General features: G+C 37.3%; 1 protein-coding gene and 1 non-coding gene across 2 annotated transcripts in view; one reads left to right on the top strand and one right to left on the bottom strand.

Moving 5' to 3' along the window:
• Positions 1-23,301, top strand: part of UFL1 (UFM1 specific ligase 1) — a 68,005-nt gene that overhangs the window by 31,856 nt on the left and 12,848 nt on the right. Inside the window, exons 7-12 of the mRNA XM_019967337.2 lie at positions 12,433-12,491; positions 14,477-14,623; positions 17,267-17,442; positions 18,077-18,256; positions 19,972-20,092; positions 22,393-22,509. Coding sequence (XP_019822896.2) covers positions 12,433-12,491; positions 14,477-14,623; positions 17,267-17,442; positions 18,077-18,256; positions 19,972-20,092; positions 22,393-22,509 — 800 coding nt within the window. The remainder of the gene's footprint in view (positions 1-12,432; positions 12,492-14,476; positions 14,624-17,266; positions 17,443-18,076; positions 18,257-19,971; positions 20,093-22,392; positions 22,510-23,301) is intronic.
• On the bottom strand, positions 327-399 carry TRNAG-UCC (transfer RNA glycine (anticodon UCC)). Its single transcript has one exon. It is a non-coding gene; the product is annotated as a tRNA-Gly (tRNA).

The following is a 23,301-nucleotide window of genomic DNA, read 5'->3' as shown; positions in this document are numbered from 1 at the left end:
TACAGTTTATGTCAGATAATATTTTGCCTGTCTTCTCTTCTAGGCGTTTTATGGTGTCATGTCCTACATTTTAAGTCTTTAAGCCATTTTGAGTTTTTTTGTGTGTGTACAGTGTGAGGGAGTGTTCTGATTTCATTGATTTACATATGGCTCTCCAGCTTTCCAGATACCACTTCCTGAAGAGACTCTTCTCTGTGTATATTCTTGCCTCATTTGTCAAAGATAAATTGACCATGGGTGGTGGGTTTATTCTAAGCTCTCTCTGTATTTTGTTTTGAGGCTTTTTTTTTTTTTTTTTTTTTGCCATGTGGCTTGCAGGATATTAATTCCCTGATCAGGGATTGAACCTGTGCCATCAGCAATGGAAATGCAGAGTCCTAACCACTGGACCACCAGGGAATTCCTTGGGCTTTCTTTTCTATTCCATTGATCTAGATGTCTGTTTTTGTGCCAATACCATGCTGTTTTGATTAATGTAGCTTTAAAATACTATCTGAAGCCTGGGAGGGTTGAGCTTCCTGCTTTTGTTCCTTTTCCTCAGGATTGCTTTGGCAATTCTGGGTCTTTTATGGTTTCATATACATTTTAGGATTTTTCTGGTCCTGTGAAAAATGTCATGAATAATTTGATACAGATCACATTAAATCTGTAGATTGCTTTGGGTACTATGGTCATTTTAGCAATATTAACTCTTCCAGTCCAAAAGCATGAGATACCTTTCCATTTGTTTGCATCATCTTCAGTTTCCTTTGTTAATGTTTTGTACGTCTGAGCATGTAGGAGTTTCACCTCTTTGATGAGGTTTATTCCTAAGTATTTTTTGATGCAATTTTAAAAAGGATTGCTTTTTTTACTTTCTGTTTCTGACACCTTTTATTATTAGTATAAAGAAATGCTCCAGTACTCTCGCCTGGAAAATCCCATGGACAGAGGAGCCTGGAAGGCTGAAGTCCATGGGGTCGCTACTGAGTGACTTCACTTTCACTTTTCCTTTCATTCATTGGAGAAGGAAATGGCAACCCACCCCAGTGTTCTTGCCTGGAGAATCCCAGGGACGGGGGAGCCTGGTGGGCTGCCGTCTATGGGGTCGCACAGAGTCAGACACGACTGAAGCGACTTAGCAGCAGCAGCATAGGATTCAAACTCAGGTCTGTCTTTCTCCAAAGCCCATGTAAGGATAAAAGGTAATGATGATAAACATCTGACTAAAAGTACATCAGAGAAATCACTAAAAGCCTTAAGATCTTAGTGACAACTTGGAAAACAGTGACAGCACAATTGTTAGTTCCTCATTAAGTTGGAAAAAATTTCTAACATCCAGAAGTCGAAGTTCGGGCCCTCATCAGTGTTTAAAAAAAAAAAAAAATTTCAAATAAAGACATTTCTGTCAAAAAAAAAAAAAAAGAAATGCAACAGATTTCTATATGTTAATCTTGTATCATGCTACCTTGCTTAATTCGTTTATCAGTTTTAGTAGTTTTTGTGTGGAGTTTTTTGTTGTTGTTCAGTCACTAAGTCATGTCTGACTCTTTGTAGCCCCATGGAGTGCTGCATACCAGGCTCCCCTGTCCTTCCTTCAGTATCTCCTGGAATTTGCCCAAATTCATGTCCATTGAGTTTGTGATGCTATCCAATCATCTCATCCTCTGCCGCCCCTACCTCCTTTTGCCTTCATTCTTTGCCAGCATCAAAATCTTTTCCATGAGTGGCCTCTTTGCATCAGGAGGCTAAAGTATTAGAGGTTTAGCTTTAGCAACAGTCCTTCCAGTTAATATTCAGAGTTTCTTTCCCTTAGGATTAATTGGTTTGATGTCCTTGCTGTCCAGGGGATTTGCAAGAGTCTTATCCAGCACCATAATTCATAAGCATCAGTTCTTCAGTGCTCAGCCTTCTTTATGATCCAACTCTCAAATCCACATGTGATTACTGAAAATAATAGCTTTGACTATACAGACCTTTTGGAGAAGGCAGTGGCACCCCACTCCAGTACTCTTGCCTGGAAAATCCCATGGATGGCAGAGCCTGGTAAGCTGCAGTCCATGGGGTCGCTAAGAGTTGGACACGACTGAGCGACTTCCCTTTCACTTTTCACTTTCATTTATTGGAGAAGGAAATGGCACCCCACTCCAGTACTCTTGCCTGGAAAATCCCATGGATGGCGGAGCCTGGTAGGCTGCAGTCCATGGGATCGCTAAGAGTTGGACACGACTGAGCGACTTCCCTTTCACTTTTCACTTTCATTTATTGGAGAAGGAAATGGCACCCCACTCCAGTACTCTTGCCTGGAAAATCCCATGGATGGCGGAGCCTGGTAGGCTGCAGTCCATGGGATCGCTAAGAGTTGGACACAACTGAGCGACTTCCCTATACAGACCTTTGTTGGCAAAGAGATGTCTCTGCTTTTTAATATGCTTTCTAGGTTTGTCATAACTTTCCTTCCAAGGAGCAAGCATCTTTGAATTTCATGGCTGTAGTGCTTATTTGCGGTGATTTTGGAGCCCAAGAAAAGAAAATCTGTCACCATTTTGACTCTTTTAGTTTCTATTTGCCATGAAATGATGGGGCCAGATGCCATGATCTTAGTTTCTGAATGTTGAGTGTTAAGCCAGCTTTTTCACACTCTTCTTTCACCCTCATCAAGAGGGTCTTTAGTTCCTCTTCACTTTCTGCCATTAGAGTGGCATCATCTACATATCTGAGGTTGTTGATATTTCTCCCAGCAGTCTGGATTCCAGCTTGTAATTCATTTAGTCCAGCATTTCACATGATATACTCAGCATAGAAGTTAAATAAGCAGGGCGACAATATACAGTCTTGTCGTACCCCTTTCCCAATTTGGAACCAGTCCATTATTCCATGTCCATTTCTAACTATTGCTTCTTGACCTGCATATAGGTTTCTCAGGAGACAGGTAAAGTGGTCTGATGTTTCTATCTCTTTAAGAGTTCTCCACAGTTTGTTGGATCCACACACTCAAAGGCTTTAGTGTAGTCAGTGAAGCAGAAGTATATGTCTTTGTGGAATTCTCTTGCTTTTTCTCTAATCCAATGAATGTTGGTGAGAGATCTCTGGTTCCTTTACCTTTTCTGAAACCAGCTTGTACATCTGGAAATTCTTGGTTCACGTAACTGCTAAAGCCTAACATGCAGCATTAGCTTGCACAATTGTACAGTACTTTGAACAGTCTTCTGTCATTGCCCCTCTTTGGGATTGGAATGAAAACTGACCTTTTCTAGTCCTGTGACCACTGCTGAGTTTTCCAATTTTGCTGACATACAGAGTGCAGTATTTAACATCATCATCTTTTAGGATTTTTAAATAGTTCAGCTGGAATTCCATCACCTCCACTAGCTTTGTTCATAGTAATGCTTCCTAAGGCCCACTTGACTTCACACTCCAGAATGTCTTGCCCTAAGTGAGTGACCACACTGTCATGGTTATCCAGGTCATTGAGACTTTTTTGTATAATTCTTCTGTGTATTCTTGCTATCTTTTCTTAATCTTTTCTGCTTCTCTTATGTCCTTACCGTTTCTGTCCTTTATCATGCCCATCTTTACATGAAATGTTCCCTTAATATGCCCAGTTTTCTTGAAGAGATCTCTAGTCTTTCCCATTCTGTTGTTTTCCTCTTTCTTTTCATTATTCACTTAAGGCCGTCTTGTCTCTCCTTGCTCTTCTCTGGAACTCCACATTCAGCTGGGTATATCTTTCCCTTTCTCCCTTGCCTTTAGCTTCTTTTCTCAGCTATTTGTAAAGCCTACTCAAAACCATTTTGCCTTCTTGCATTTCTTTTTCTTTAGGATGGTTTTGGTCACCTCTTCCTGTAAAATGTTATGAACCTCCATCTGTAATTCTTTTGGCACCTCTGTCTACCAGATGTAATCCCTTGAAACTATTTACCTCCACTGTATAATCATAAGGTATTTGATTTAGGTCATACCTGGCCTAGTGGTTTTCCCTACTTTCTTCAGTTTAAGCCTGAATTTTGCAATAAGGAGCTCATGATCTGAGCTACAGTCAGCTCCCAGTCTTGTTTTTACTGACTGTATGGAGCTTCTCCCATCTTTGGCTGCAAAGAATATTGACCATCTGGTGATGTCCATGCGTAGAATCATCTCTTGGAATCTTTTGAGTTTTTTATATATGGTATCATGTCATCTCCTTATAATGAAAATTTTACCTCTTCCTTTCCATTTTGGATACCTTTTATTGCTTTTTTTTGTCTGATTCCTGCAGCTAGGACTTCTGATACTCTGTTGAACGGAAGCGGTGAGAGTGGGCACGCTTGTCTTGTTCCAAAATTTTATTAGGAAGGTTTTCAGCTTTTCACCATTGACTATTACCTTATTTGTGGATTTGTCATACATAGCTCTTATTATGTTGAGATATGTTCTGTCTTACCCACTTTGGTAAGAATTTTTATCATGAATGGTTGGTGATATATGGTATCATGTCATCTGCTTATAATGAAAGTTTGTCAGATGCTTTTCTGCATCTGTTGAGATCATGTGGTTTTGTCTATTCTTTTCTTTATATGGTTTATCACATTCATTTGCATACGTTGAACCATTCTTGTGAACTTGGGGTAGATTCCACTTGGTCATGGTGTATCGTCTTTTTTATGTGTTGTTTGATGCAGTTTGCTAATATTTTGTTGATATTTTTTGCATGTATATTCATCAAACATACTGACCTGTAATTTTCTTTTCTTTTTTCTTTTGATGGTGTGTTTAGTTTTGGTATCAGGATGATTGTGGCTTCATGGAATGTCTTTGGGAGTGTTTCCTCCACTTCAGTCTTTTGGAATATTTTGAAAAGAATCAGTATAATTCTTTGTATGGTTGGTAGAATTTGCCTGTTGAAGCCATCAAGTCCTGGACTTTTGTTGTAGAAAGCTTTTAAATTAACGATTCTACTTTACTTCTAGGGATAGGTCTGTTCAAATTATGTAGTTCTTCTTGATTCAGTTTTGGTGGGCTGATTTTTTTTCTATGTTTTTAAATTGAAGTATAGTTGTTTCTAGTGTTGTGCTACTTTCAGGTGTATCTTTGTCTGATTTTTGTATCAGGCTGATGGTAGCTTCATAGAATGACCTTTGGAGTATTTCCTCCTCTTCAGTATTTTGGAAGAGTTTGAGAAGGATCATTATAAGTTCTATGTATGCTTGATAGAATTCCTCATTGAAGCCATCCAGCCCTGTACTTTTGTTTGCAGAGAGTTTTTTTTATCATTATTATTATTACAGATGCTATTTCACTTAAAGTGATTAGCCTATTCAAATTATCTGTGCTTAATTCAGTTTTGGTGGACTGTGTATTTCTAGAAACTTGTCCATTTCTTCTGGGTTGTCTAATTTGATGGCATGTAATTGCTCATAGTATTCTCTTATAACAGATATTGTGTATTTCTGTGATATTGGTTGTTATTTCTTCCCTTTCATTTCTTGTTTTATTTGGTTCTCTCTTTTTCTTCTTGGTGAGCCTGGCTAGAGGTCTGCTGATTTTGTTTACCCTTTCAAAGAACCAACTCTTGGTTTTATTGATTTTCTTTTTCTATTTTTTTTTAAATTGCAGTATAGTTAGTTTACAGTGTGTTTCAGGTGTACAACAACGTGATTCAGTTATATTTATATATGTGTATGTGTGTGTATATATGTTCTTTTTCAGATTCTTTTTCCTTATAGATTATTACAAAATATTGAGTACAACTCCCTATGCTATACAGTGGTTCAGTTCAGCACAGTCACTCAATCGTGTCTGACTCTTTGCAACCCCATGCCAGGCCTCCCTGTCCATCACCAACTCGTAGAGGTTACCGAAACTCATGTCCATTGAATTGGTGATGCCATACAACCATCTCATCCTCTGTTGTCTCCTTCTTCTCCCACCCTCAATCTTTCCCAGAATCAGGGTCTTTTCAAATGAGTCAGTTCTTCGCATCAGGTGGCCAAATATTGAAGTTTCAGCTTTAACATCAGTCCTTCCAGTGAACACCCAGGACTGATCTTTAGGATGGACTGGTTGGATCTCCTTGCAGTCCAAGGGACTCTCAAGAGTCTTCTCCAACACCACAGTTCAAAAGCATCAATTCTTCAGCACTCAGCTTTCTTTATAGTCCAACTCTCATATCCATACATCACTATTAGAAAAACCATAGCCTTTACTAGACGGACCTTTGTTGATAAAGTAATGTCTCTGCTTTTTAATATGCTGTCTAGGTTGGTCATAACTTTCCTTCCAAGGAGTAAGCGTCTTTTCATGGCTGCCAGTCACCATCTGCAGTGATATTGGAGCCCCCAAAAAATAAAGCCTCACACTGTTTCCACTGTCTCCCTATCTATTTGCCGTGAAGTGATGGGACCAGATGCCATGATCTTAGTTTTCTGAATGTTGAGTTTTAAGCCAGTTTTTTCACTCTCCTCTTTCACTTTCATCAAGAGGCTCTTTAGTTCTTCTTCACTTTCTGCCATAAGGTTGGTGTCATCTGCATATCTTAGGTTATTGATATTTCTCCTGCCAGTCTTGATTCCAGCTTGTGCTTCCTCCAGTCCAGCGTTTCTCTTGATGTACTCCGCATATAAGTTAAATAAGCAGGGTGACAATATACAGCCTTGATGTAGTCCTTTTCCTATTTGGAGCCAGTCTGTTGTTCCATGTCCAGTTCTAACTGTTGCTTCCTGACCTGGATACAGGTTTCTTCTGAAACTCTGGAAGTTCTTCTGGTTCACCCAGAAGTATTCCCATCTCTTTCAGAATTTTCCACAGTTTATTGTGATCCACACAGTCAAAGGCTTTGGCATAGTCAATAAACCAGAAATAGATGTTTTTCTGGAACTTTCTTGCTTTTTCAATGATCCAGTGAATGTTGGCAGTTTGATCTCTGGTTCCTCTGCCTTTTCTAAAACCAGCTTAAACATCTGGAAGTTCATGGTTCACAAGCCTGGCTTGGGTGGCGGTTTAATCACTAAGTCGTGTCCACCTCTTGTGACCTCATGGACTGTAGGCTGCCAGGCCCCTCTGTCCATGGGATTTTCCACTAGAGTGGGTTGCCATTTCCGTCTCCAGGGGAACTTCCTGACCAGGGATTGAACCTGCATCTCCTGCACTACAGGTTGTCTCCTGCATTGCAGGCAGATTCTTTACCAACTGAGCCACTGGGGAAGCCCATGCTATACAGTAGATTCTTGTTTATCTGTTTATGTATAGCAGTGGTGGTTTAGTCACTAAGTTGTGTCTGAGTCTTGCAACTGCATGGATGACAGCCCACCAGGCTCCTCTGTACATGGGATTTCCTAGGCATGATTACCAGAGTGGGTTGGCATTTCCTTCTCCAGGGGATCTTCCCCACCCAGGAATTGAACCAAGGTCTTCCAGATTGCAGGCAGATTTTTTACCATCTGAACCACCAGGTAAGCCCTATATATAGTAGTGTATATGTATTAATCCCAAGATTTTCATTTATCCCTCCCCTATTTCTCCCCCCATTTTCCCCTTGGGTAACTAAATTTGTTTTCTATGCCTGTGGGTCAGTTTCTGTTTTGTAAATAAGTTTATTCATATCATTTTCTAAAATTTCACATATAAGCAATATCATATGCTATATGGCTTACTTCTGTTAGTATGATAGTCTCTACTTCCATTCATTTTCTGCAGAAAATACCATTTTTCTTATGGCTGAGTAATACCCCCACTGTGTGTTGGGGGAGGTGTATCACATCTTTTTTATCCAGTCATATGTCACGGAACATTTAGGTTGCTAAATGGACATTAGGTTGCTGTGCTGCAATGAATATTGGGATGCATGTTTTTTTCAAATTATAGTTTTGTCTAGCTGTATGCCCAGGAGTGCAATTACAGGATCACATGGTAGCTCTGTTTTTGGTTTTTAAGGAACCTCCATATTGTTCTCCATAGTCCCTGTAACAGATTCACATTCTTACCAACAGTGTTGGAGGGGTCCTTTTTCTCTACATCTTCTCCAGCATTTATTTGTAGACTTTGATGATGATCATTCTGACTGGTATTAGGTGATACCTCATTGTAATTTTGATTTATAGTTCTGTAATAATTAGCAATGTTGAACATTATTTCATGTGCCTATTGGCCATCTATATGTCTTTTATGGAATGTATGTCTTAAGTATTCCGCCCATTTTTTCATTGGATTATTTCTATTTTTTTTTAACTCTTTTATTTATCCTTCTATGAGCTTCATTATTTCCTTCCTTCTGTTCATTGTAGGTTTTATTTTTTCTTCTTTTTCTAGTTTTTTTAGGTGTTAGGTTGTTTAATTCATATTTTTCTTGTTTTTGGAGGACAGCCTGTATCATTATGAACTTCCCTCTAAGGGAATTGCTTTTGCTGCATCCCAGAGATTTTGTATGGTTGTGCTTTCATTGTCAGTTATCCTGAGGTATTTTCAGCGTTCCTGTTTGATTTCATCATGACCCATTATTTTTTTAGTAGCATGTTGGGTAGTGTCCACTAATAGTTTTTTTTTTCTTGTTTCTGTTTCTGTGGTCAATTTCTAGTTTCATACTGTTGTGGTCAAAAAAGATACTTGAAATAATTTCTACCCTCTTCAATTTGTTGAGGTTTGTTTTATAGCCTCATCTGTGGTCACTCCTTGAGAATGTTCCATGTGCACTTGGAAACTATGTGTATTCTTGGATCTTTTCAATGCAGTGTCCTGAAAATATCAATTAAATCTGTTGTAGTGTGTCATTGATTTTCTGTCTGGAAGATCTCTCCATTGATGTGAATATGGTGCTAAAGTTTGCTACAGTTATTGTATTCCCATCAATTTCTCCCTTTATGTCTGTTAGTATTTGCTTTATGTATTCAGATGCTCCTATGTTGGGTGTATATATGTTAACAAGTGTAATATCCTCTTGTATTGATCCTTTCATCATTATATAGTGTCCTAGTTTATCTTTTTTTATGGTCTCTATTTCAAAGTTTATTTTTCCTCAAATGAGTATTGCTAGCCTCTCTTTCTTGCCACTGCTATTTGCATGATATAGTTTTATCCATCCCCTCACTTTTAATCCATATGTGTCATTTGCCCCCTAAAGTGGATCTTTTGTAGGCAGCATATTGTAGGCCCTTATTTTTTTTTCATCCAATCTGCCACTCTTTGACTCTGGATTGGAGCATTTAGTCTGTTGACCTTTAAGGTAATTATTGATATATATTTCCATTTTAAACCTTGTTTTCCAGTTTTGTATTTCTTAATGGTTCCTTTTTCTTTTTGTCTTTCCTCTTGTGGTTTGATGGTTTTCTTTTGTATTATGCTTTTGTTCTCTTTTGGGTTTTGTGAATCTATTGTGTGTTTTTGATTTGTGATTACTCTATTTTTCAGATGTTTTAACACATTCCAAACCCTTGCTTCAAACTGGTAATCATATAGGCTCAAACATACTCTTAAAAATCTATATTTTACTACTCTTTTCCCCCATATTTTATGATTTTGATGCCCTCTTTCACACCTTCATGTTTATCCTTTTGCTGGTCATTGTAGTTATTGTCACTTTCTTTCACAGTGTTTTTTTAATCTGTGTAGTGGCCTATTTAAGTCATTTACTTTCCAGCTGTGATTTTTTTTCCCCCTACAGATTCTTCCTTCTTTTCTATTTAAAGAAGACCTTTCAATATTTCTGTTAGGATAGGTTTAGTATTGCTGTATTTTTTTTAAGTTTTTGTTTGTCTGAGTAATTCTCTCTTCTATTTTAAATGACAATATTGCTGGTAGAGTTTGCTAAGTTGTAGGTTTCCCTTTCAAGACATCAAATGTCAATTTCTTCTGGCCTGAAACCTTTTTGTAGAGAAATCAGTTGATAGGCTTAAGTGGGTTCCCTTTGTAACTCTGTTTTTACTTTTGCTGCCTAGAAACATTTCTCTAACTTTGCTATTTTAATTATAATATTTCTTATTGTGGGTTTGTTTGGGTTCATCTTTTTTGGAGGGGAGCTTCTGTGCTTCCTTTACCTGGATATCTGTTTCCTTAGATTTGGGAGATTTTCAGCCATAATTTCTTCCGTTGTTTTCAGTCCCCTTTTCTCTTCTGAGATCCTGTTATGCATAGATTGGCACACTTTATATTGTCCCATGCTGCTGCTACTGCTAAGTCACTTCAGTCGTGTCCGACTCTGTGCGACCCCATAGACGGCAGCCCACCAGGCTCTCCCGTCCCTGGGATTCTCCAGGCAAGAATACTGGAGTGGGTTGCCATTTCCTTCTCCAGTGCATGAAAGTGAAAATTGAAAGTGAAGTCGCTCAGTCATGTCCGACTCTTCGAGACCCCATGGACAGCAGCCTACCAGGCTCCTCTGCCCATGGGATTTTCCAGGCAAGAGTACTGGAGTGTGGTGCCATTGCCTTCTCCATATTATCGCGTAGGTCTCATATATTGCTTTCATTCTTTTTCATTTGTCTTTTTGTCTGCTGCTCTTATTGGGTGATTTCCATTATTCTACCTTCCAGATCATTTATTCATTTTCTGTATCATTCAGTTTGCTATTGATTGCCTTTAACTTGGCTTTAATCTCAACAAATGAGTTTTCTAGTTTTTCTTGATTCCTTTTTATAGTTAACTTGTTACAGAGATCTGCATTTCTGTTGATAACCTTTCTTAATTCTTCAGTAGTTTTATTACCTCCTTTTTGAACTCAGGGTCTAGTAGACTGGATAAGTTTGTTTCATTTTTTTTTTTTTCTTTTCAGGGGAATTGTCTTGATCTTTTAAATGGGTATGGTCCCTCTTCATTTTACTTACATTTTTCTGACTCTTAATTTAGGAGAAATAGCTATTATCTACTGTGGTCTTAGAGGACTGATTTTATGTAGGAGCATCCCTGGGTAGCCTGCATGAGTCTAATATTTGGTGCGAGGGCTCTTTTTAGTACAGGTGCTTGTCAAGTCTTTTCTCAGTATGTGCTGGCCATTATCCCCTTGATGGGGGTGTGACTGTTATTGTGACCAGTGCTTCCAGTGGATATTGAGCAGGGCCTCCTCTTTGCTCTGTGGTTCTCAGAGCCCTGTTGGGAACAGAGCTGCTCCCCAGTTGTTGAAGTAGAAATCCCCAGATCCATTTCAAAGCTGTGGTATGAGAAAGGCAGGACTGGAGCGCTCCCACTGGGAGAGAAACCACTGCGTAATTCCTCTGCAGAAGCTGCCCACTGGGAGTGCACTCTGTGGTGTTGCCTGTCAGTCATCATGTGGGCTCATGAAGTACACTGTTGGAATTGCCCTTGACCCCTTCTCAGCCATGGGAATGCAGGAAATTGGCCTGGGCTACCCTCAAGCACTGTGCTCACAAAACCACTAGCACAGATCTACAGGCTCAGGTCCCCTGTAGGTAGGCACCTAAACTGTCATGGTCACACACCTGGACCTGCCATGAGAGTTACAGACCCCAGTCCCACCTATATATATGCGTGCCCCCAAAGCTTGCAACTGTTCATGCCAGACCTGCCCCAGCCACAGGAGTGCCAGTAATCTGCTTGTATGTCCGACAGGTGCTGAGCTTGCAAAACCACCAGCATGGCGTAAATCTATAGATCAATCAGCCACTGAGACAGCTCAGATTTCAGCCCCACCTCCAAATGTGGGCATCACTCCAGCTCTTGCATCCTCCCAGAGCTCATAAAGGAAAATCCACACTGCTGTGAGCACACAGAGATTAAAGATGCTCTGGTGGGGCCCTGCCCTTCCCTTCTCTCGAGGGTTACTGTATTAACAGTGGGGCTTCTACAGCAGATTCAGGGTCAATCCTGTGTACACCTCCAAAGCGCACTCCACCTCCTTCAGGCTGTTTCTGCACAGCCAACCCCTGTCCTCTCCCCAGGTCTGTCCCCTGGACCCCAAGTTTCAGCACTCAGCCTGTGATGTCCACTAGCAGACGTGTGTCCTTGGCTGGGGATTGCAGCGAGGTGGACAGGACCATTAGTGCCAATCTCTCTCTGTTCTGCCTGTGGCAGACCAGTTACTACACACTCCTCTGAGTCTCCGAAGCTCTCTTTCCGTCCTGGTTGACATTTCAGCCAATGAAAGGGGTTCCCAGGGTGAAGGAACCTTTCCTCTTTCACGGGTCCTTTCTAAGGGCATAGATCCTGCCCCAACTCCTTTTTCTCTTCCTACCCAGGTTCTTGGTGATCTTTCTTGCAACTTCAGTTGTATGAGTTCTGTCAGCTTTCAGAAGGTATTCTGTGAGAATTACTCCACATGTAGATGCATTTTTGATGTATTTATGAGACGAGATGAACTCCACATCTTTCTTTTCCACCGTCTTGATCTCTGATACAGTTTTTGCCTTCATTTTTTTTCTTCTAAATTATGTTTTTTCATAAGCTAATCATCCTAATTTATGTAATTCCTAACTATGTGCAACTCTATAATCAGTAAAAAGGTTTTTGTTTTGTTTCCTCTACATAAAGGCCTACAGCAGTGAATTCTTTGATTTCAAGATATGGATTTCAGGAGCAGCTTCTTTACTGTGAGTTTGATTTAAATTGCATTTCACATAATTAGCTTTTGAATAGACTAAATATAAAACTTAACTAATTATAGTATTTTTACCTCTTTTAATCTTAAAACTTATTAAAATATTTCTAGTTGCTAAGTTTCTCTGTACCATTTTTCATGTATGTGTCTTATCTGTTATATTCACCATTTAGTATTAGGTACCTCAAAAGGAATGGGATTTTTAAAGAAATTGTGTATGTGTATAAAATACTCTGTTATGTGTATGCATACATAGAGAGATTTAAAATTTTAGGATTAAGAATAATTTTCACTTTGTTCTTACCAATTTTTACTAAATTTTTTTATGAAAGTAAGTGTGTGGGGGCTTCCCTACTGCCTCAGATGGTAAAGAATCTGCCTGCAATACAGTAGACCTGTGTTCAATCCTTGGATCAGGAAGATCCTCTGGAGTAGGAAATAGCAAACCACTCCAGTATTCTTGCCTGGAAAATGCCATGGACAGAGGAGGTAGTTCGTGGGCTATCATCCATGGGGTGTTTGGCTAAAAAAATTTTACAGAAAGCTTATAGCATTAAAAGTATATTCTTAGCATTTAAAAAATAAGTAATTCTCTAAAATAATGTTGGTCCATTGCCTATTTTGTATGTGAAACTTTTTTTTCAAACTTTAAACTTTTTATTTTGTATTGGTGTATAGCCGATTAATAGTGTGGTAGTTTATATGTATATATACGGCTGAGTTCTTTCGCTGTTCATCTGTGAAACTCTTAAGAGGTTTTGAAGGCTTTTTTTTTTTTTTTTTTTTCCCCTAAGCTTGGCTGGAATAATTTTTTAAAGCAGTGGCTTAATCTTTCAACTCTAGTATCTATGCAAGTATAAGAATTAAAATAAATAATGGAAAAGAAATTCAAATTCAGAACCAAAAGTTTAATTTTTATTCACTACCAAAAGCTTAATTTTTATTCACTATGTTTTTCATAAGACAAATTTAAAATTAAAAATGTGATGTATTTTGGAATCTGCTTAATTGGGTTTGGTGGAATTTCATTATAATGTAAACTTCTTTAAGTAATAACTGATAACTTGATAATTTTGGTCTGAATTTAGCTTGGATTTGTGTTGTACAGTCACACAAAATTTTAAATTATGTGTTTGAAATCTAGACCTTTCTGATATATTCTAATTTACTCAGCAATGGAATTCTGAAATTCATTTTTAAACTAATTTTTATTTCTGTTAAAGGCTAAGTTTCCTGAATCATTTTGTCCCAGGCATCTTTTGAATGCTCTTGTTGGTACACTTAGAAATAACTCCTTCCTATCTGCTTTATCTTTTTTTTAGGGGATTGATATTTAAAACAACAAAGTATGTAGTTAAGTGTTACAGTTTAAATAAAAAGCATAAATTTGGTGTTAATGGCAGCACCAGTAGGTGGCAGAGTTGAAGTTTACGCTATCTGGGTCCATACCCATCCTCTTAACCATGCGTTATACTTCTGTTATAGGTAGGGTTTTAATGTGTTGCTTCAGTTTAAACAGTGGAAGTGTAATAATTTATACAGATTTTCATGGCTTAATTTTTCACTGTTGATTCTAATAGGATCCAGGTGTCTTGATTTTCTAAATACGAGAATATTGAACTTGGTTACACCAGTGATTGTGTATTATCTATTCTCAAAGTGTATAGTCGTCTACTTTTAATCATGAGATAGATAATGGAATGTTTTTCCAAAATAACTCAGACTAAACAGTTCAACATTAATATTAATTAGTTAGAATTACAGTTCAGCATCTTTATCTAGTTGACACATTTTCCTGAATTTATGACATGAGTATTCTCATAAATGGCAGGAAGTTTTGTCTAAAATCTAATGTCTTTATTTAGTATGCAACTTGAATTTTAAATTGCTTTTTCTAAGGATAATAAATAAATGGTGAAATTGTAAAGTGTTTTTGAGATTTTTATCTGCTCTATCTCTATTTGTTTTTCTTTTAAGCTGTTCTTGAAGAACTTGTTAATGATGGACGCTTACGAGGCACTGTGGTTGGTGGGAGACAGGATAAGGCAGTGTTTATCCCTGACATTTACTCCAGAACACAGAGTACTTGGGTGGATTCTTTTCTCAGGCAGAATGGCTATCTGGGTAAATTTTTTTTTTCTTTAAACAAAAAATCATTTCTAATGTTAAACACATTCTTAGAAAGACTGTATTAACCCTGGGAGTGAGTACACATGTACTTTACTGTTGGCCAGCACACTAAAGTGCTTCTCTTTGAATATGAAAGTAGTCACATTGAAGGTTTTTGTGAGTCATGCAACTGAGTTTAATTCCATAGTCACTGAACAGTTGTAATGTAGAAAAGCCAAAGCTGGTATTGATTATTACCAGCCTTCCAGTAATGTGATACTATATATCAAATACTTCCAGTTCTTTTTAATTCATAAAAAGTAATTGTTTTTATAACATAACTTATGAAGTTGCCTGGTTTACATAATCTTAGAAATACTTTATTGGCTGTCAGTTTTATCATTTTTATTAGTTATCCACTATTTCAGAAACATTGAAATTGTACTAAATTCTGTTTCTGAGGTTCCATTATTTGGATGAAATACATTGATTGAATTTAATCATTAAAACAAGTAGTGCGTGTGTGTGTGTGTGTGTATTAGTCACTCAGTCATGTCTGTCTCTGCTACCCCATGCACTGTAGACGACCAGGCTTCTCTGTCCATGGAATTCTCCAGGCAAGAATACTGGAGTGGGTTGCCATTCCCTTCTCCAGGGGAATCTTCCCAACCCAGAGATCGAATCCAGGTCTCCTGCATTGCAGGCAGATTCTTTACTGCCTGAGCCACTAGAGAAACCCAAGAGATGAGTTACCTAAAAATAAGTAACCTATAAGTCATTAGATAGATAGTTCAGTTGCTCACTCGTGTCCAACTCTTTGCGACCCCATGAATCACAGCACGCCAGGCCTCCCTATCCATCACCAACTCCCGGAGTTCACTCAGACTCACATCCATCGAGTTAGTGATGCCATTCAGCCATCTCATCCTCTGTCATCCCCTTTTCCTTCTGCCCCCAATCCCTCCCAGCATCAGAGTCTTTTCCAATGAGTCAACTCTTCGCATGAGGTGGCCAAAGTACTAAAGCTTTAGCATCATTCCTTCCAAAGAACACCCAGGGCTGATCTCCTTTAGAATGGACTGGTTGGATTTCCTTGCAGTCCAAGGGACTTTCAAGAGTCTTCTCCAACACCACAGTTAAAAAGCATCAATTCTTCAGCACTCAGCTTTCTTCACAGTCCAACTCTCAAAATCTATACATGACCACTGGAAAAACCATAGCCTTGACTAGACGAACCTTTGTTGGCAAAGTAATGTCTCTGCTTTTCAATATGCTATCTAGGTTGGTCATAACTTTTGTTCCAAGGAGTAAGTGTCTTTTAATTTCCTGGCTGCAGTCACCATCTGCAGTGATTTTGGAGCCAGCCCACTGTTTCCCCATCTATTTCCCATGAAGTGATGGGACCAGATGCCATGATCTTTGTTTTCTGAATGTTGAGCTTTAAGCCAGCTTTTTCACTCTCCTCTTTCACTTTCATCAAGAGGCTTTTTAGTTCCTCTTCACTTTCTGCCATAAGGGTGGTATCATCTGCGTATCTGAAGTTATTGATATTTCTCCCGGCAATCTTGATTCCAGCTTGTGCTTCTTCCAGCCCAGCGTTTCTCATGATGTACTCTGCATATAAGTTAAATAAGCAGGGTGACAATATACAGCCTTGATGTACTCCTTTCCCTATTTGGAACCAGTTTATTGTTCCATGTCCAGTTCTAACTGTTGCTTCCTGACCTGCATATAGGTTTCTCAAGTCATTAGCGTTCAGTTTAAATGTGTGCTAGAATGAGTACTGGTTTGACTTACATTTTCTTGACTTTCTGTAATGTGCCTTTGCATCCAAGGATTTGAATTAAAATTTTGTTGTAATTAATTTTCTTAAATATTATTATTTGAGGACAAAGAGAGGTTGGTAGCTGTCTCCAGTAACTTTAATGGCTGCAAATTTAAGTCTTAAATATTTTACTTTTTATATACTAGATCTTTTATTAGTATAAATTAGACTAGAGAATTGCTATCGTCAATTGTTTGATAAAACATTTGAAAAATAAATTCCATTCCTTTTGCTAACTGTGATAAGCAAAATTTCAATTTTTGTTTCTCTACATTACATTCCTTTATCCTCAGTTCTATTTTTATTGGCCTTTTGTCTTTTGTCCTCATGCTTCCCTTCGACTCCTCAGTTGGAGAGTAAAAGACAAAGCAGGATTAATGAAGTACTTGAACCAATTTATCTACAAATATGTTTAGTAATAAAAATTTGGGAGTGTAACATAAGGGCCCCAGTGGCTCAGCAGTAAAGAATCTGCCTGTAGTGTAGGAGATGCAGCAGGAGCCAAGGGTTTGATCCCTGGGTTGGGAAGATACCCTGGAGAAGGAAATGGCAACCCTCTCCAGTATTCTTGCTTGAAAAATTCCATGGACAGAGAAGCCTGACGGGCACACTATAGTCCATGGGGTCTCAAAGAGTTGGACATAACTGAGCATGCGTGCAAACACAGCACAAGGTAATATAACTAGGAAAGAGGCTGTGATATGTTATATTCTTGAAAAATTCTATTAAAATACAATGCATTCCCAAAGAATAGATTTTGATAGAACTTAACATTTTCTAAGAATTCTAAGAGTGATTAACAATTCTATTCCAATCTTGTAATGCATTTCTAGAATTTGATGCTTTGTCCAGACTTGGAATCCCAGATGCTATGAGCTACATAAAGAAAAGATATAAGACTACACAACTCTTGTTTTTGAAAGCAGCTTGTGTTGGCCAAGGACTTGTGGATCAGGTGGAAGCATCAGTAGAGGAAGCCATCAGCTCTGGAACATGGGTTGATATTGCAGTATGTTTTATCTTTTTCTTCTTAATTTTCCTTTAAGCCAAGAACAGCTGGTATTTCACTAGTATATGACCATTTTAAGAATTAGGATACAGCTCTCAGGAGGAATACTTTCATGGTTGGGGGAGGGAGAGGGATATTAATGAAAATGATAATTTCAGATGGTAGAAAGAGCTAAGAAGAAATGTATATTGGAGGCAAAGGTATCAAGAATTGAAGTTAGATTGTGAGTTTATGAGAGGAACGAAGCATGACTTGTAGGTTTAGGGCCTGATTAATGGAATGGAAAGTGGGTCCATTGGTTAAGATCGGGAAACAATGGGGAAGAGAAGATGGGAGCTGGGTTCTGGACACACCTGGAGGCACAAACCAAGTTGTTTTGAACAGGACATGTTAAAATTTGAGATGCCTGTTTAGGTATGGGTTGAGGTAGGTTAGGGAAGCAGTAAGATATGTGATTTCAGAGTTCAGAGTGGTGATAAAATTAGAAGTATAATTTGGGAGGTTGTTCAGCATATAGATGGTTCCAAAACCATTGAACTTAATGAGATCACTTAGGGAGGGCATATACATAACAAATGGTTGATCTGTATTATATTGCACTTATACTTTGTTTTCATTTTGTTTGTAATTCTAGCCTCTGCTACCCAGTTCCTTATCAGTTGAAGACGCTGCAATATTGCTGCAACATGTAATGAGAGCACTCAGCAAACAGGCTTCAGCTGTAGTCTTTAGCGATACTATTGTAGTCAGTGAAAAATTTATAAATGATTGTACAGACCTGTTCAGTGAACTGATGCACCAGAAAGCTGAAAAGGTATGCCAGATTTCCTTTCGCCTACTGATTTAACAGTATTTTCACATTACAGTCATCTGATGACTTTTGAAAATAAGGTAAGCAGTATACCCAAAACTGAAAACTATTTCATACATTATTTTCCTTCACTGCATCATTCCTTTTTATTTCCTCTCCTGGATTTGTTTTTCTCCTCCTTCATTCCCATCAGAATATAGAAGTTAGAACATAGGAAGCTGATTTTATAAATCAAAATCTTATCAATGAAATTATACACTTATCGCCTGAGAGTATTTGTCCATCATTAAAATCCATACAAATGATACCAGTGTATTATATGCATAATATAGAGTGTATCTATTTATCAATACACATTATATTTACTATATCTAGCAGAGCCTCATAATTTTACCTATTTAGTAGTTAACCAGCCAGATGACTTACTGAGGAAAGAAATTGTTACTATCCACATTGATTAGTTCCTCAGAGCAACTGCTGTGGAAGTGTTTAGAAGCAGAGGTCATACCATGTCTGCTTTAATGACTGTTGAATTCATGTTTCTGGTTAACAGCACCCCCATAATAAAGCCTGCTCATAAATAGGTGGAAAAAACCCATTTATATCTTAGACTGTTAATAAATTCATGAGGGCCTATTAAGTATATAATTTGTGTTTATCTGTATTCCTTTTAAGCTCCTTAATAGTCTTTAAAATGACATAACTTTTCTATATTTGGCCTGCAAACCAGCAGAGAGGAGTATAAAGTACACTGGATTGATATCTGCAAACCTGAGTTCTAATTTCAGCTTGTTTACCCTGTAGGTGTTTGACTAATAGACCTCCAGTTCCCCCATCTTCAAAGAAAAGGATGATGCCTATTCTTAAAAGGATAAATGTGAATTAAGGAATGATGTAAATAAAATGTCTGATACATGTTAGCTACCAGTTAGTAAAGGACTACATTATTATTTTCATTTGTGACCTTTCACTAAACTGCAGTTTAACACTATCATTTTTTTTCTTATTTTCCTCCCTCCAACCACAAAAATAAATTCAGGGGGAAAAAACATTCCTTTGTTGAAACTGTCATTTCAAATAAAATGACACTCAAACAAAATGATATAACATTTCATTGGAAAACTGAAAAGGAAATATTTTCAACAAAATGTTTTTCACTACAGATTTAGAACCATTTTCTGAACTTTGAAATAGTTAATTGTTTCTAACATATATTTATAAAAAAGCAGAGATCAAGAATGAGTCCAGAGTGGGAAAAAGTGTACATGACAAAGTATGCAACTCATATGTGATCATTATTGTGGGAATGGAGATTTCATTATCTTTCTAGTCATCTCGGATATCCAAGTGGTACTAGACCATGGGAGTCTTGAAAAGAGAGGGAGAAAGGGTCACCTGTTAGGTAGTGGCAAAATTAGCCAATAACATTTAAAGAGGATTATATCCAGTACTGTGTGACCAGTTAGTTGTTAAGTGATCAAGCATAGGATTTCTCATTACCTGGTGATAATTACAAGAAGTCAAGGACAACAGGGAAGGAGATTGATTTGGAGCAAGGACTAACAATCTGAGTGGCAGCTGAGACAAAGCTCTATAATTCTTAGCAGTGAAACCAAACAAAAAACAATTAGGATATGAGTATATAAACAAGTTTTATTTTATGCATTTTGTAATATTTTGTATTTTTGCCTATAAAAAATAAGCATGTTTTATTTCAGGAAATGAAAAACAATCCTGTTCATTTAATCACTGAAGAAGATCTGAAACAAATCTCCATTTTAGAAAGCATTAATACAAGTAAAAAGGATAAAAAAGATGAACGAAGGAGGAAAGCAACAGGTAACAAATTATTAACAACATGGAAGATTCAAGATGAGTTTTTTATTCATTGCCGTGAACTTTGTATTTATCAGACCTTTAGGAAGGCCTTTTATTTGTTTAATTCACCTGCTGATATTAACCACATCTTTTGATAATGAATTAACTTGATTATAAAAATGAAAATATTGATGGTTACTCTTCATTTTGTGAGAATTAAGCTAATTTCATGACCTCCTGTTCCCATTGCTCTTTAATGTTCCAGCCCTAGTAGCTTTTTTTCTTCTTCTTGATTCTCAGACTTTGCAAGTTTATGTTCACTTCTACCTGGAATGGTCTCATGAATTCAAGTAACTGTTTCCTTCTTATCATCAAGAGCTCCCCTTGAAATGTCAGTTCCTCACAGAGGCCTGCCCAACCACCACCCAGAATAGTAGACAACATTGTCAGTCTCCATATATTATTCTCCTAGTTTGTTACATCACTTTTATCACTGTGATGTCTTTTATCATTTTGGAATCTTCTCCATCTCATTTATTGTTGTTTCCCTAATACTTAGAGCACTTCTTGGCATATTTTAAGTGCCCCATAAGTATTTATTGAGTGAATGAATTTCCTGAGGGCCTGTTTTTATGTATTCTTTTAATTTAGAATCACTGGAAATTATCCTAGGTATCACTGGTATACTAGTAACTTGCATTGGGAAATGTAACACATATTTTCCATACTTTTTGTAGTATGAAAAATTTTATTAGTGCTATATCAAGGTTAAAGAAATTAGATATTCAACGTATTTAATCAATAAATACAGCTATATTGAATATCCATTATAAAAACTTTATTTGCTGTGAAAGTTCACTACTTCAAGATTATTTTTCTCTTCAAAAATCTTTTTCTACAAAATCAATAATGGTATTTTGAAATTTGTCTATTCTAGGAAAACTAGAATATGGTAAATTACTGTAAAAAAATCATAATTTTCATAGCAATGCATATTTTGTTAATTGAAGATTTAAAACCACTTAATCAGTTGGTTGTACTTACATCAGTATAACTAGTCTGTTGTATATCCTTCTTAAAATTTAGGGTCATCTGGTGTTTTGTTCTGATACTGCTGTTAAATAGTTTAATTACAGTTCATGGAATAATGTCAAACATATTTACCATAAGAAATGTATTACCAAATGTAAAAAACACATTCACTTTAAACTTTAATTTGAAAGTTGTGTTTTTCTATCATAAAAGCAATAGAACTTACAGAAAATGATGAAATCTAGGTGGCTCAGCTGATAATCAATCTGCTTGCAATGTGGGAGACCTGGGTTCCATCCCTGGGTTGGGAAGATCCCCTGGAGAAGGAAATGGCTACCCACTCCAGTATTCTGGCCTGGAGAATTCCATGGACTGTATAGTCCATGGGGCTGCAAAGAGTCGGACACGACTGTGTGACTTTCACTTCACTTTGACTTTAAGGGAATTCTACTTAGAGTTTAGAAAAAGAATCTTTGTTTTTTATATATATATATATTATATATATATATATCTCATTCTATTTTAAAATGAATCTTTTATGACGAAATAATTTTCAATATTTTTCAATGTTATAATCCCATTATTATTTTATTTTGTTGAATAGATATTTTAAATGTAGATGTATAATAGAGGAATACTCTAATTTATTGATAGTGTCTTAGTCTGTTTCTTGGTTTGTATTTTTTTAGTCTTTATTTAGCCCGTAGGTGATTGATATTTTTCCACTTAACCAATTTATGGTCAGTATTTATTGAGTGCCTGTTATCTGTCCAGCATTGCCTTAACCCTGAGGATGTGAACATTAGTGAGAGAGGCTCCCTACTTTCAAGAAGTTCATTGTCTTTTTTAGGGTGGTGGGAGAGTCAGCATGTCTCCTGTAAACCTGGGGAATAATCTTTCAATCAAGAAGACAAAACCAAATTTGTCAGGTACTGGAATAGGGGCTGTTAGTGAGGCTGTGGTAACAGATATAAGCAACTTAGGGCACTTTTGAGGAAGATAGAAGGAAGCTAAAGGGATGAGTTTGGCCAGGAAAAAGTCAAAGCTTCAGAAAATAGATGTTATTACAGAAAGACTGCATTTAGAGTAGATAGGCTATCTAAGTGAGTTGCTTTAATTCAAATATTTCATCTTATTATTTATTAATTTTTATTGTTTGAATTTTAAAAATATTTTAATAAACCACAACATTTAAAAGTGGCTAAAAGTTAAGTTTATTTGGCAATATAGTGTCATTATTTCTAAAAACAGTTATTAGGTAATACTAACTAATGTCATTTTCCCACCAGAGGGCAGTGGAAGTGTGAGAGGAGGAGGTGGCAGCAATGCCAGAGAGTACAAAATTAAAAAAACCAAGAAGAAAGGAAGAAAAGATGACGATAGCGACGATGAGTCATCTCACACAGGTGTGTAGCTCATTTTACTTCTCCTTTGTATGTGTGTGATTTTTTTTAACTTACTTTCTTAAGATGCATACAGTGAGGTGTCTGTGATTATGCAGGAAGTCCTTGCTTTACAGAGTTTCAGTGGGCACAATTTCACAGTTACGTAACACCAGTACCCCAACAATGCAGTTCATATTTCAGTTACCAGGGTAGTGTACTGAGTAATTGCATAGGGTACAGACTTGGCTGCTGGCTCCTTAGTCCACAGATCACATAAATAACAGATGTGCATCATGGTCTGTGACAGTCACATCACTTATTTCCAGGTTTGTCAAAGACTGATCACTGTGCATCCCTTAACTTGCTTTATGCACTGAAAACACAGCATGTAGTTTGTGTTACCTCCTTGTCCCCCGGTGATAAATCCATGTGACATTTTACAAAAATGCATAATCAAAAGAGGAAATTGGCCAACAAAGATGAATGTGTGGCAGAGGAAACTGATAACACTGGAAATATGAATCAAGAATAAGCGGAGTTGTAGAAGAAATACCTGACTGTGGGAATGTTGAAGTTGCCTCTGTTCAAGAAACTTTAGCTGCGCAGAGGAGCTTGGTAAAGGCACACTTGACGTAAATAAGGGGAATGATTATGACAAAAAGGATAAAGATGTCTTCAGGGTATGAAATTGACAAAAAAGCTTCACCTTAAAGGAATTCTCATAAGTGTTTCACAGTGTTGAGAGGGCAAAGAATAAAATGTTGGAAGCTGATTGAGAGTTAAAAAGGGAATATGACAGCTTGCTCAGGCATA

Source organism: Bos indicus, chromosome 9 (assembly GCF_029378745.1).
Source record: "Bos indicus isolate NIAB-ARS_2022 breed Sahiwal x Tharparkar chromosome 9, NIAB-ARS_B.indTharparkar_mat_pri_1.0, whole genome shotgun sequence".
NCBI classification, from domain to species: Eukaryota; Metazoa; Chordata; class Mammalia; order Artiodactyla; family Bovidae; genus Bos; species Bos indicus.
This window is presented reverse-complemented; position numbering and strand designations above follow the sequence as displayed.